Source organism: Podarcis tiliguerta (genome assembly GCF_965153285.1).
Source record: "Podarcis tiliguerta genome assembly, chromosome: 16".
Lineage (NCBI taxonomy): Eukaryota > Metazoa > Chordata > Lepidosauria > Squamata > Lacertidae > Podarcis > Podarcis tiliguerta.
In genome coordinates this window covers 30112676-30127881 of record NC_139549.1, presented here as the reverse complement: position 1 = coordinate 30127881, position 15206 = coordinate 30112676, and the positions used below count along the sequence as shown (strand labels likewise).

At 45.3% G+C, this 15206-nt stretch overlaps 1 protein-coding gene and 1 long non-coding RNA gene across 2 annotated transcripts in view; one reads left to right on the top strand and one right to left on the bottom strand.

Annotated features, from left to right (window-relative positions):
• PPIL2 (peptidylprolyl isomerase like 2) overlaps positions 1–15206 on the top strand; it is a 78542-nt gene that overhangs the window by 31087 nt on the left and 32249 nt on the right. Inside the window, exons 10-14 of the mRNA XM_083418326.1 lie at positions 686–846; positions 3975–4050; positions 4464–4573; positions 13289–13378; positions 14833–14866. Coding sequence (XP_083274452.1) covers positions 686–846; positions 3975–4050; positions 4464–4573; positions 13289–13378; positions 14833–14866 — 471 coding nt within the window. The remainder of the gene's footprint in view (positions 1–685; positions 847–3974; positions 4051–4463; positions 4574–13288; positions 13379–14832; positions 14867–15206) is intronic.
• LOC310666925 lies at positions 2593–4541 on the bottom strand. The gene is made up of 2 exons (XR_014506109.1): positions 4445–4541; positions 2593–2754 (listed from the first exon to the last, which is right to left on the bottom strand). It is a non-coding gene; the product is annotated as an uncharacterized lncRNA (long non-coding RNA).

The following is a 15206-nucleotide window of genomic DNA, read 5'->3' as shown; positions in this document are numbered from 1 at the left end:
TTCAGGGTGAGAGCAGAAATCGTGCTCTGGCGGCGCGGCAGCAGTGGGAGGCCCCATTAGCTAAAGTAGTGCTTCAGGTTAAGAACAGACCTCCGGAACGAATTAAGTACTTAACCCAAGGTACCACTGTACCGGGGTACCACTATACTGGTGTACAAAGCCACAAGAATCTTCACACCCAAGTGTCTAAAAAAACCCACTCCACTTTCCCCAAGATCAACCCCCTTGGGCCCTACGATCAGCAGGGCCTGTTGATGGTGCCTCCCGGTTGCAGGGAGAGGTAACTCATGACAGGGCTTCCTTGGTAACGTTGAATTATTATTTAAATTTCTTACCCATCCTTCACCATCAGGTTCCAGAGAAGGTCACAACAATTTGAAATTCAGTTTTGAAAATAGTTGAAACCAATTACTGTCAGAGGAGTACGGTGGATCCTCAAAACACATACCTCAGGTATCTAAGGCCAGGGTAACGGAATGGCATCTCTAGTGAGCTGGGCTTTCTTGCTTCCTTATTAACTTTTGGGAGCAATTTAATGAGGCAGACAGAGCCACTTCACTAGGGAGGCCATTCCGTCACCCTGGCCTTAAGGCACCTGCTGTGGGTGCCAGAGATTGTCAGATACAAAACACCAGCAAAACCGTGAATGCCAAGAAGCCGTTTTCCTGTTGATGTTGTTTTGCAGATGATGAGAAAGCAAGGTCAGACCCGTCCTACTACCTGAAAAATGCAAATGTCGAGACCCGGGAGACTCTGTCAGAACTTTACAAAGAATTCAAAGGGGATGAAGTTTTGGCAGCAACAATGAGGGGTCCAGAGAAGAAGAAAGTCGATAAGCTGAATGCGGTGAGTTGCGTTTGCTGATTTGTAAATGGCCACTTCTGAATGGCTAGCGGGAAGGCAGGAGGCATCTTGGGTATAAAAGAGAGAGGCTGGATGCATCAGCAGCAGGGAAGCAGCCTGCCTAATCAGCCGCAGATTCACTTCTCCCCAGTAGCTGTTGATTGGCTGGGACCTTGGCCTCTGTGTTGGTAGTTGTGTCATCAAACTGTACATTATGCAAGACACCAGGCTCTTGTCAGAAGCTGTGGCTTTCCCCTCCCTTCCCTGCGTCCTCCAGCCCTGCTTCTTGAGGCGTCTGAGAGTTGTTAGGAGGCCCCCGTTCCCAGAATTCCCTGGGAAGAGTGCTTGTTAAACCACTCTAGCAAGTGTGGAATAGGAACCTCTTAACAGCACCCTTGACAAACTACAGTTCCCAAGATTCTTTGCTATGACTGCTCAGAGTTTTATGATGCAGTGCAGATGTGGCCTTATGCTCTGATGGGTATGCTTTAAGGCAGAGGTGGGGAGCCTGTGGCGCATCATCACTACCATTGGCCGTGCTCTCTAGGGCTGATGGGAGTTGAGCTCCAACAGCACCTTGTGGACCCAGACTTCCCATCCCTGTTTTAATAATAATAATAATAATAATAATAATAATAATAATAATAATAATATTTTTTTTATACCCCGCCCTCCCCAGCCAAGGCCGGGCTCAGAGCAGCTTACAAGCAATAATAAAAACAAGATGAATGATTACAACTTAAAAACAAAAGTAAAATACAACATTAAAATAATGGAACATTAAAATATTAAAATGTCGCCTCATCGCAGGAGGAGAAGGAAAAGAAAAAAGAAAGAGAGGGAGGGAGGGAATCAAATTGGCTCCAAGCCAAAGGCCAGGCGGAACAACTCTGTCTTACAGGCCCTGCGGAAAGAAATCAGATCCTGCAGGGCCCTGGTCTCATGAGGCAGAGCATTCCACCAGGCCGGAGCCAGTGCTGAAAAGCCCCTGGCTCTGGTTGAAGCCAATCTAACCTCCTTAGGGCCTGGGACCACTAGGGTGTTGTTATTTATGGACCTTGAGGCTCTCCGTGGGGCATACCAGGAGAGGCGGTCCCGTAGGTACGAGGGTCCTAGGCCGTGAAGGGCTTTAAAGGTCAAAACCAGCACCTTAAATCTGACCCTGTACTCCACCGGGAGCCAGTGCAGCTTGAAAAGCACTCATTTTAAGTAAATGAGTACTGACCCAACCTTCATTCCTAACACTTGGCGACTTCTGAAAACCCATAAATTAAGGGATCTATCCTGAGGTTTCATAACCTTCCTCCTTCCTCCCTGGTGATGTGAGGTGAGAATATTCTCTGCTAGAAAATGCTCCAGAGAATACTCTCCACAAACTGTAAATTCTCTGTCATCTACACAGCTGCTTTAAATGTACACACCTCATTAATTGAGCGTATTCCTTGAGAATATTCTCCAAAAAGATTATTCTCGAGAATTTAACACAGGCATAGGCAAACTCCGGCCCTCCAAATGTTTGGGACTACAGTTCCCATCATCCTGTGCCACTGGTCCTGTTAGCTAGGGATGATGGGAATTGTAGTCCCAAACATCTGGAGGGCCGGAGTTTGCCTATGCCTGATTTAACATCACTATTCCTCCCAGGCGCAAGAGTGATTCAAAGGGCTGCGCTAGACAGTCATGAGAATTGCCTGTAAAAATAATTAGAATTTCAGCTCAGTTACACAACTGCAACTCAAAAGACATCTGGAGGATCCAACGGCTCCTGGTTTATGGTGGGAAGTCTTGTGGCGCAGGATTGCCGTATGTCATTGCTTCACAGCGATGGAGTCCTGGTTTTTCTGTCGGTCTGGAATGCAGATTCTGTGGCTTGATGGTGCATCCGAGTGTTGCTGATTATATTATTGCGGCCTGAAAAGAAATAGTGCCAGTCAGCAGTACATCTTGTGTAGGATCACACACATTAGGCTGTGTCCAATGGGATGTCACCTTCCTCTCCTCTCCCCTGCACCCCCCAAAGAAGTCTGCTCGGGACGGTCTCCCAACCCTCTGGAGCAGATTTTGAGGGTATGCAGGGAAAAGGAGGAGGGAGTTTTGTCGCACAACCCGAAGGGTGCTGCGTGTGGAACGCTGTATATAACCCCAAGATGCAAGCAAGTACAGGCAGCGGCCGTTTTAAGCGTGATATGTGTGTGACTGCGCAGACAAGCGTATGCCAAACCTGGAAGTGACCTGAAGACATCACAAAAAGGGGTCCCACTGTTGTGCTCAGGGGTCCAGAAGGTAACCCCTGTGCAAATCGGTCGCTGCCTGTAGTAGATTTGCACCAACCAAATCTGCAACATCCTGCTCCTTTTGCCCAACTTAGCAGAAATGTGTTTGGAGGTGCACAGTGTGGATTTTAAACGATGAAATGACGCTCTTCCCCAATAGTGAAATTAATTCTTGTGGTGTGATTTTTACATATTGTTTTACACGTTTGTTGGTACAGTGGTGCCTTGGTTCTCAAACTTAATCCATTCCGGAAGTCCGTTCCAAAACCAAAGCGTTCCAAAACCAAGATGCGCTTTCCCATAGAAAGTAATGCAAAATGGATTAAGCTGTTCCAGACTTTTAAAAACAACCCCTAAAACAGCAATTTAACATGAATTTTACTATCTAACGAGACCATTGATCCATAAAATGAAAGCAGTAAACAATGTACTGCAGTCACACAATCAATCAATCAATCAATCAGTAGATGAACTGGGTTCCACACAGTCACAAAAACCCAAAATGAATAGCAAAAACAGACAGACCCCAGTGTAACACTCTAAACAGAAGCGTGGCACTCAAATTGGAAGCATAACACTCAAAACAGAGCACATTTGGCTTCCGAAAAAAGTTCACAAACCAGAACACTTACTTCCAGGTTTGCAGTGTTTGAGTTCTAAGTTGTTTGAGTACCAAGGCATTTGAGAACCAGGGTACCACTGTATATGCTAAACATTTGCCATTTTTAACTTATTATTCTGTGTGGGCAGGTGGGAAGATTTTGTATCACCGCACATGTGATGGTTAGCTGTCTTTGTTTTGAAAAGGAAGGCCAGACAGAAGCATCTTGAATTACGTAATTTTGTTTGTTTCAACAGGCTCACTATTCCACAGGCAGAGTGAGTGCCTCATTCACGTCCACCGCCATGGCACCTGAAACGATGCACGAAGCAGGTAGCATCAGGTCCCTTCCAGCTCCACAAATCTATGATTCTATGACCTACGCTTTTTTTTTTTAATGTATTACTGCCTGGGGGGAAAGTATCATAGGTCATTGGGGAGATGATAAAAGGACGAGCTGTTCTGAAAACACTGTTAAGCCTGCCGTTTAATATGCATGGCAAGCTGCGGCTTAATTCCCTTAATTTTAGCGGGCGACAATGAGGTTATCTGACCCTTCTGAGCTAAGTCACATTGCTTGGCCTCCAGAAGCACAGGGGAGCAGGACTAATTTCAAGTGACCTTTGAAAGGTGGAGGGTGAAGATGTTCCCTGTAGCAGCTTGCGTCTTACTCATTGTTATCGTCCCCGATGACTGAGACACATTTAACAAGTGCTAATAATTTCACCCTTTGCTTCGCCGAGCAGCTGCCATTGATGACGACACGGTGCGATACCAGTACTTGAAGAAGAAGAAGGGCTACGTGCGACTTCACACCAACAAAGGGGATCTCAACCTGGAATTGCACTGCGACATGGTACGTGGCTGTTCGATTATGCCATCACAAATGCTATTACTACACTGTCACAGACTGGTAAAAATGACTAATAATAAAATGGGCCGTGCCATTGCTTTTCATTGCTGCGTTATCAAGGTTTTGCATTTGTGAATGAACAGAGAAGGATGTCAGATTTACAGCAGTGTTTGCCAAACTTGGATCTCCCATCTGTGGTTTGTTTTGTTTCTGTTTGTTTTTTTGGACTACAACTCCCATCATCCATAGCTAGCAAGACCCATAGTCAGGGATGATGGGAATTGTAGCCTGTAAGCCACTGGAGACAAGTTTGGGAAACACTGATCTACAGTGGGGAACTTTCAGCCTGTGACACAAATTTAACCATTGAGGACATTACTCCCAAACCTCACCCACCTGCCCTACGTCATATGTGCTGTCATAAGAACATGAGAAAAGCCTGCTGGATCAGGCCAGAGGCTCATCCAGTGTTGGGCGGGTAGAGAGACATGCCTGCCAGTGCACAATTGAGATCCTTAAAGTGCACTCCCAATTGTGAATTGGCAAGGGAAAGCAGGCTGAGACTCTGCTGCCCATCAGCTGGTGGGCATTAGAGACAAAGCCTCAGCCGTTTTAAGACATTGCTCCAGGATCTTCCAGAACTTCAGAGCACTCAGTCACCTGGCATCATTCCAACACTACCCACGTGTTAAATTTGGCCCACGAGGCAGATCTGACCTGCTGAGGCGAAAAGGTTCCCCTCTCTGATCTATAGGGTTTGCTGTCGAAATTACCGTATGCTAATAGCAATTCATGCTAATAGGTAACTTTTTCGGGCTACATGGTGGGATTTTATTATATAGGCTACCAGTGCAGGCCTTCTTTGACAGCTTCCTGAGGTTTGCTTGGAAATTTGGAATGATTATGTACCATTGGAGATATAATTGTGTATACAGTATTTGTATATTTATTTATTTATATATACATACAGTGTGTGTATATCCATGTGTGTGTGTCTCACACACACACACAGAGAGAGAGAGAGAGAGAGAGAGAGAGAGGTTTTCTTGCAGGGGTATTAATTTCTGCTTTGGTCTTTTTTAGTTTATGCATAAAAATCAAATACAAATTAAATATGAATCATCTGGATGTGCTCTAGAACATTTTTTTACCATCTACTGGCTGCCTTACCTGCAGTGAGAACCCAGGGAGACTTTAAAAGGGTGAATGGAAGTGGGCCTAATGGGGGAATCTGCCTGCCATTATTTACACTGAAAAAACTCAGTATAATTTAAGTAGTCCAAAAAACAAAAGAAATACTTAAAAGGCCGATGGAATTATAATACAGTAGAACCACTGTAAAACAGCAGTGGGGAGGGTGGTAATATTCCATGAGTTTCTAGAAAGGCCTCCCCAGGGAGAAATGGGTGGGAGCAGCAATGAGGTTTTGGGACAGTTTTTTCTCCAGCCACCCATCTATGCGCTTTTCTCCCAGATGGATGCAAGTGGCAGGTGGCCTGTGTGGTATCGACTCAGCACGTGATGAGTCGTCAGCTATGTGGCAGGGTGATGCAAACATTTTGGAACCACATTGTGCTGGGGTGGTTCTCAGGAGCCTTCATCAAGTGTTTTTAACGCTGACCAGTTTTTCTCTTTATTCGCTGAGTCACACTGAAAGCAGAGGATGAAAGCCAAAGGATACTAGGGTATTAGCTATTTGGAACAGCACCAGAATGAACAGTCTATGTTTTGAGTAAGGCACCATCTGCACTATGCATTTAAAGCAGCATCATACTGCTTTGAAAAGACATGGCTTCCCCCTCATATAGTGTCGTTCGTTAAGGGTGCTGAGAGTTGTCGGGAGGCCGCCATTCCCCTCTCGGATCTACAGTTCCCAGAGTTCCCCTGAGAAGAGGGGCAGGCTGTTAAACTGCTCTGGGAAGGGTAACTATGTGAGCTGGCAGCAGGAGGAGCCGCCTCATGACTCTCAGCACCCGTAACAAACTATGTTTCACAGGATTCTTTGGCGGAAGCCATGAACGTTTAAAGTGGTTTGATACTGCTTTAAATGTGTAGCATGGATGGGGCCTAATTTATTTAGCTGGGCTTCACAATGCAGATACAGTTGTACCTTGGTTCACGAACGCCTTGCGACTCAAACGTTTTGGCTCCCGAATGCCGCAAACCCGGAAGTGAGTGTTTTGGTTTTCGAACGTTCTTTAGAACCTTAACATCTGATGCGGCTTCCTGCAGCCAATCGGAAGCCACACCTTGGTTTCCGAACGTTTTGGAAGTCGAACGGACTTCCGGAACGGATTCCGTTTGACTTCCAAGGTACTGGACAGTCGTACACTCATTTGTCATCTTACACAGAGGGTTGGTTTCAAGGGTTACGCTTAAATCGTGCGAGTCAAATGCACATAAGTTGGGTTGCTGTACTGGTTCTCAGGGCACTGTTGCTTCTGTTCTTGGCAGGACAGGTGGTGGTCTATTTTTCCTGGGAAGCAAGTCCATCCCCATGCTGTCACTGTACAGAGAGTCCTCCAGGATGGCATTCTTGAGAGCTTTTATTGGCCTTGTTATCGCGCCTTTATAGTGTTGAAATCTGGCCAGATTTTAAGCAGCCTTTTGCCTACACAGAAGAGCCTGGCCTGTACTTGTGAAGTATTCATGAGCCAAGAAGTGTTAGGTGTTGCTGAAGGATGTCTTTTTGGGGGCAGTGGAGCATCTCGAGGGGAGGAGAAACTAGGGCAGTTGAGAGCAGCAGACACGGCTCGTGGGTGTGAAAAAAATGTTCTGTTTTATAGTGAGCACTCAAAGGAGGGGTGGCAAATCTCAGACCTGAAGGTCAAATGTGGCCCTCCAAGTCTCCCTGTGTGGCCCTCAGGGCTTTCCCCAGGCCGCACACTTCCTTCTGGTCCCACTTCGTGCCCTCCTGGAGTATATTTTCTTGGCTGGAATGCGTCCTTCAACTCTGACCATGCCCCTTGTTTGCCTAGATGGAGGATCGAGAGGGGTGTGTAAGCAGTGTTCAAAATTAGTCAGGTGTCAGGCACATTATGCACCTGGCTTTTGACCACTTGCAACCATCTGGAGATCATTGGATCTTGACTGTTTTTACACGCTAATACCACAGCCTGCTTCTTGGGAGAAAAGCAGTGACAAACCTAGACAGCATCTTAAAAAGCAGAGACATCACCTTGCCAACAAAGGTCCGTATAGTTAAAGCTATGGTTTTCCCAGTAGTGATGTATGGAAGTGAGAGCTGGACCATAAGGAAGGCTGATCGCCGAAGAATTGATGCTTTTGAATTATGGTGCTGGAGGAGACTCTTGAGAGTCCCATGGACTGCAAGAAGATCAAACCTCTCCATTCTTAAGGAAATCAGCCCTGAGTGCTCACTGGAAGGACAGATCCTGAAGCTGAGGCTCCAATACTTTGGCCACCTCATGAGAAGACTCCCTGGAAAAGACCCTGATGTTGGGAAAGATGGAGGGCACAAGGAGAAGGGGACGACAGAGGGCGAGATGGTTGGACAGTGTTCTCGAAGCTACCAGCATGAGTTTGAGCAAACTGCGGGAGGCAGTGGAAGACAGGAGTGCCTGGCGTGCTCTGGTCCATGGGGTCACGAAGAGTCGGACAGGACTAAACAACAACACCACATCCTGTAGAATTCTATCAGCTGTATTTTACCTGCCTTGCCCCCCAAATGGCAACTGGATATTACCGTTTTGGTGACTGTATCCTTGGTTTAAGCAGCCATTTGGCACCTAGCTTATATTTCTTGAGTTTCTAACACTGTGTGAGAGTATTGTATGTAGAAACTCGGGTCCAAATTTGCATCCATGGCTCTACCCTCTTTTGTTTCTGGCCCTGCCCACACTGGCGTGTTCCTGCTCTCCCAGAAGGGAATGTGGCACTCAGGATGGAGGAGATTTCTGACCCCTACTTGTAAAGCAAGTGTGAGCCCTTAATGTCAAGGAAGCGGAGCCTGTGGCCCTCCAGGCATTGCCCTCCACTGGCCATGCTGACTGGGACTGGTGGGAACTGGAGTCCAACAGCATCCTGAGAATTCAGGTTGGGGTTGATGGTCACTTTTATAAGCTCATCAAGGGGTCAACGAACTCAGAAGTTTGGGAAACCCTGACTGGGCAGAATACGAGCCACGTCAGCCAAGTGTCAGTTCCAATTCCGGTTGTAACTAACAGTAGAAGAGCAACGACTGGGTAGTGCCGAAAGGCGTCCCCCCCCCCCGTCCTGAAGCACCCCCCCCCCCAATCTTTGACGTCCAAAGGTTTTGCAGTATCTCACAGTATCTGACAGCTGGCTGGGCAGAATTGATTGAAAATATCCCCTTGGAGCAAGTGAGGGGGTGGGAAGAGGGCCCCCCAGGCGCACAGCGATAACAAAGCTCTTGGTCTAATGACTGAACTGCTGGCACATTCTGCCTTTGAAAGCCCCGGCAACCGATAAAAAAGCAGCGGGCTTGCAGAGAGGCAGGCACGTCAGTAGTCGGCTTGCGAAAATGCTAAAATCAGTAGACTTGGCATGTCTGCGAATACATGGATTTTGTCTGGCTCGAGCAGCCTTCTGGCTGCAAGCGAGGCTTGCCTGTTTAATTGACTTGCGCATGCTTTTCCGTTAAGATTGGCTCCCAAAGCAGCTTAAAGCAATTTGAAATCCAAGAGATGTAAAAATCCATCGCAGTGTTGATGATGGTGCCGATGTGATAACACAGGTGTGAGCATAGCACTCTCTTTTGACCCCTGAGAGTTGATGAAGCACTCCTGGCCTGCACATGCGCAGTAGAATGATAGTAGTAGACCAAGGTGGCAAGAATTGACTGTACCACTTCAACCAGTGGGTGGGGAAGGTCTTTTTTTTTTAAAGCACCCATTTAATTTTTTAAAAAAGAAACATTTGCACAAACAAAAAACCAGCACATCAGGGAGATGTTTTGCCCTAGTCTTCTTTCTTGCACTGAGTTTTTTAAATTAAAACAACAAACATAGGGGAACTCTGAAGATTATAACACACACAGTAGAGTAGACCTAGATGGAACCTAAACTCCATGTTCCAGACCCTTCCTCTGTAGCGTGGCAAGCCTGCCATGTGGAAGTCTCTGCCAGTAGAGGTTCAACAGGAATTATCCCTGCCTGTTTTTGGACCTCTTCTGAAAACTGTATTCAAACAGACCTTTGAAATGCGGGTTTCATTATTGCCAACCAATCTTTATTGATTGATGCTTTTGTTGATTTTATTGCATTGTTGCTGTTTATCATGTTGCATTCCACCCGGCTGTATTTTTATGAGGCTACAGGCTATAATTAGTTTATTGGTTGGTTGGTTGATTAAAGGTAGCAGGAATAAGGACTGACAGGTGGGCTGATGATCATGGCTTAATATCGGCATCTGTTGGTATTAGAAGCTAAGATACTACTTTATTAATAAATAATAAAATGTGGAATAATAAAAATAATAAAATGTGGAAAATTGGATTGGATTGGATTTGATATATGTTAACTAGATGTTCTTATTGGAAAATTAATAAACGATTTAAATAATAATAATAATAAAATGTGGAAAATAAATGCCATTGATATAAGAATGGGATATCCCTGGTTGGCGCATCAGTAAGGTACATGTGCTTGTCTTGATTCATACCTAAAGATTCAGATGTCATTGCTTGAGCATGACTGTATAAGTGAGAAATAGCTAGGATATCAATAGTTAGAGGTTTAGAAAGATGGTATACAAGAACATAAGAAAGGCCGTGCAGCAGGCTCAAGCCAAAGGCCCATGTAGTCCAGCGTTCTGTTCTCACAGTGGCCAACCTGATGCCTACAGGAAGCCTGTAGACAGGTCTTGAGTGCAGCAGCGAGTGGCATTCAGTGGAGGTAGGACATAGACACCATCGCTAGGAGCCACTGGGTGGGGTTGTACTGAAAGGAGCAGGTTCACAGCTTAGGGGTGCTCCTGAATTCTACCAGTTATGACCCCTCTTGGACAAAGATTATTTGACCACAGTACTCCATGCTCTGCTAATTCCCAGACTGGATTATTGCAATGCACTTTTTCTATGGGGTGCCCTTGAAGGTGACTTCAAAAACTTCAGTTAGTTCAAAAAGCAGCAACCAGATTACTGGCTGAGGTTCCGTTTAGATCTCATGCAACCCCGTTTTAAAACCGCTCTCAGTTCATTTGTGGGCCTCATTCAAGGTGCTTGTTACAGCACCTTTAAAGTCCTAAATGACTCGGGACCCCCCTACCAAAACTGCCTCCTTCCTTATGGACCCTCTCAGGTGGGGTCCAATTATATAGTGACAGCTGGGTTGTTGTTGTTGTTGTTGCTTTGAAAGAAAGTAAAGGAAAGATTCAGAGCATAAGATTGTTACGTAATTGAGGAATGAAGGTGTCACTTCTGTACCTGCTGGAAGGATGAAATTGGCTTCTCTTTCCGACAGGGAAAAGAAACCTGGGCTGGTTTCTAACCGCGCTTCGTTCTGATAAGGTTGCTAAGAAACCACTTGCTTGCCGGAGCATTGTCTGCCTTGCGCGATGCACGCAGTGGCCATGGGAACGCACTGATAGCTTTTTACAGGAGGAAGGGGGAAATTGCAGGGAAGTGGTTGTCCTCATTTACCAAGCTGCAGCCCACAAAATAGTTCCAAAGTAAAGAAGCAATTTGTCTCTTATCAACCTCGGGTAGGTTTTGTTATTGGTTTCTAGAATGCTGAAGTGGGACTTTGTATTCTCACAGGCACTTCGGCTTCCAGCTAATTTCATTCCTCCCCTCCTTGCCTTTTAAGAGAGTCATCGCAAAATGTGTTTATTGCCCCAACTGTGTTGCTCCTTTTTAAAAAAAAAAAATCACAGGCTGTGTACCAGCTATTGCTAAAAGCTGCTTATTTTCATTTTGATTCACTGACAAAAATGAACATACTTGCTTTATCTGCCCTTTCAACTATGCCATCATTCACCACTTAAAAACAGAGTCATCCAGTTAGACAGTTACCATATTTTTTGCTCTATAAGATTCACTTTTTCCTTCTAAAAAGTAAGGGGAAATGTGTGTGCGTCTTATGGAGCAAATGCAGGCTGCACAGCTATCCCAGAAGCAAGAACAGCAAGAGGGATTGCTGCTTTCACTGCGCAGCGATCCCTCTTGCTGTTCTGGCTTCTGAGATTCAAAATATTTTTTTTCTTGTTTTCCTCCTCCAAAAACTAGGTGCGTCTTGTGGTCTGGTGCGTCTTATAGAGCGAAAAATACGGTAGTTGTGCTCGTAAGAATGCACAAAGAATCCCCCGCTGGATCAGACCAGAGGCCTGTTGGATCCAGAGACGCGTTTTCCTCTGTAGCCAGTTGGATGCCTCCAGGAAGCCCAATTGCCCATCTTCTGCTGTTGTTCCCCAGTGACTTGTATTCAGAGACATGGCAACTCTGATCCTGGAGGAAATAATATAGCCATAAAGACTAGCAGCCATTGATATCCTCTATGAATTTCTGTAATTTTTTAACAGCCACCCAAGTGGGTACTACATCTTGTGGTAAATAATAATAACAACAACAACAACAACAACAACAACAACAATAATAATAATAAATTTTATTTATATCCCGCCCTCCCCAGCCGAAGCCGGGCTCAGGGCGGCTAACAACAATAAAACAGTACAAAAGTACAGCACAAACAAAACTCTAAAATCATTCATTATAAAATTAATTAATTCAAGCCACTGGCAACCATTGGGCCAGAGCTCTGCGAAGATTGCCGAGGGAGGGAGTCAGGCTGTGCCCTGGCCAAAGGCCTGGTGGAACAGTTCTGTCTTGCAGGCCCTGCAGAAAGATGTCAAGTCCCGCAGGGCCCTGGTCTCTTGTGACAGAGTGTTCCACCAGATCGGAGCCACGGCCGAAAAAGCCCTGGCTCTAGTTGAGGCCAGCCTAACTTCTCTGAGGCTTGGGACCTTCAAGATGTTTTTATTTGAAGACCGTAAGTTTCGCTGTGGGGCATACCAGGAGAGGCGGTCCCGTAGGTACGAGGGTCCTAGGCCGTATAGGGCTTTAAAGGTAGAGAATTACATAGTTGTGTGCTGGTACTTTGTCTGCGTCGAATCTACTGCCATACAAATATTTGAAAGATTGCCTCTTTTCCTACAGGTCTGTTGAATGTAGCAAGATCAGAGGCACCATGCCTCTGAATTCTATTGCTATGGAAGATCAGGAAGTAGGGTGCTATTGCACTCAACGTCCTGCTTAGAGGATTCCCTGAGGCATCTGGTAGAGACTACTTTGAGAACAGATTACTGTACTAGATGGGCCTTTGGTCTCATCCAGCAGGACTTGTCTTGGTTCTTAAAGTTCCAGGAGGGGAAAGTTCATGATTTCATCTGAATTCCAGTTCGCCTAGGTTTAGTACAACTTCGTCCGAAAAGAAATTGCTGTTGAAATGGTAAAATAGAAAGCTGGCAGGAGGAAATAAAGAACAGAGACATGTTAGCGCTAGTTTGACGGGAAATAGTCTACAATATTGTTGGGGGGGGGGAGGAATACGTTGAGACCTGCGTAGAAATATTGTTTTGCTTGGTAAATCAAACCGGAACAATTCCAGCCAGGTAATGCGTCATTGTATGTGTGATACAATGGGCGTTAAAAAGAAGAATGGAAACACATAATCATTGTTTTGACTGTGCGAAAGACATTCTTTAATTACAATTGCCTAATGCTTTTTTATTGTTTTCCAGACTCCTAAAACCTGTGAAAACTTCATTAAACTGTGCAAGAAAAATTACTACGACGGGACTATTTTTCACAGATCAATTCGTAATTTTGTGGTGAGTATTGGGAGTGGGGGAGAAAGCTTTTTTATCTCCAGTGTTTTATGACCAGAGCAGAAAACTATAGTTATGTCAAGAGGTATTAATTTTCACTCTTTGTGGGGGTTTTGTGTGTGTGTGTTGTGTTTTTTTCAAATCTCCTTCTGGACTAGAATTTGCCACAGACAAAAAAATAAGGCTGACGTTAATAGAAAGAGAATATTCCTTGAGAAAAAGATCACTTTTCTGGAGTAAGAGCAACATCTGATTGCCTAGCAACCTGCGTTGAATATGTCAGGCTGTCATCAGCCGTTTCCAAGCACTCAGAAAGGAAGAATGTTGTCATCGCTCAGTTTTCATTCAGACTCCATGGCTTGTGACATTTGAAACTTGGGTTCACTGGGCGATATGAAAGGCCAGACTCTGAACTGCATTACTCCAAGGGACTCGGTGCTAAGAGTGCCAGACCAGGACCCCAAAGACCAGGTTTCAAATCTCCACTTGCTGGGCTCACCTTGGGCCAGTCTCTATCTCTCAGCCTAACCTACCTCACAGGGGTTCTGCGAGGATGAAATGGAGAAGGGGAGAGCAATGTCTGCTACCTTGAGCTCCTAGGAGGAATGGAGGGATATAGATGTGGCAATAATTACCTTTTAGCACATGAAATTGCCAGTGCATATACATCAGTTCCACACAACCCACACATATGTGGGGATAACTAGAGCGAAGACAAGAGAGGAAGCAAGGGTCCCATTCCCTTGTTGGTGTTGTTGTTATTTATTATTATTATTATTATTATTATTATTATTATTATTATTATTAATACCCTGCCCATCTGGCTGGGCTTCCCCAGCCACTCTGGGCGGCTCCCAACAGAAAACAGTCAAACCTTGGTTTTCGATCGTCTCCATTGCCAAACATTTCAGCTCCCGAACATCAAAAACCCGGAAGTAAGTGTTCTGGTTTTTGAACGTTTTTCGGAATGTCCAACGCAGCAGACAAGTGGCTTCCGATTGGCTCTTCCTATTTGCAAGAAAACAGACATTTCAGAGGTCGAATGTCCTTCCAGAACAGATTACGTTTGACTTCCAAGGTACCACTGTATTAAAAACATGATAAAACATCAGACATTAAAAACTCCCCTAAACAGGACTGCCTTCAGATGTCTTCTAAAAGTCAGCTGCATTAGAACTTAAGAAGAACCTGCTGGATCAGGTCAGTGGCCCACCTAGCTCAGGATCCTGTTCTCATGGTGGCCAACCAATGACAGAGCTGAATACAGGGTACTCACAGACCGCACACTTGATCCTTCCAAGGAAGTACCACCCTATCCACAACAAGTAATCTAGCTCCTTGACTCGGGGTCTGCCCATCCACAGCGGCTTTGCCTCCTTGGCATCCAATTATTCCATCTGATTCCTTTCTCCCCACCTCTTCCCACCCTAAACCTTCTATATCTTTTGATTCCACAGATCCAAGGAGGAGATCCAACGGGAACGGGAACAGGTAAGCAAAATGGGTCGATTCCTTACCTGCAGTTGGGTCGCTCATGATTTGAAATGAATCCCATCTTTTAAAGCTGGAAACCCCTTCAGCCGGTGGTTGCAACAGGCTGCCTGCTTATCCCTTCTGTTTACAGTCAACACCTTAGGGTGCAACAACCTTAATTCAGACTCGGCATACTGTTTATATTTTTATGCCCACCATTTATGAAAGGGGAGGGGATAGACTATTTTAGGTAAAGCAAATTGGCAGGATAAGTGTGCTTGGTGAATTTTTCGGTTATTGGAACGGAAGCATTAAGCTTAACGGGACTAATTGGAATTCCTTGATGGCCCTTTGCTTT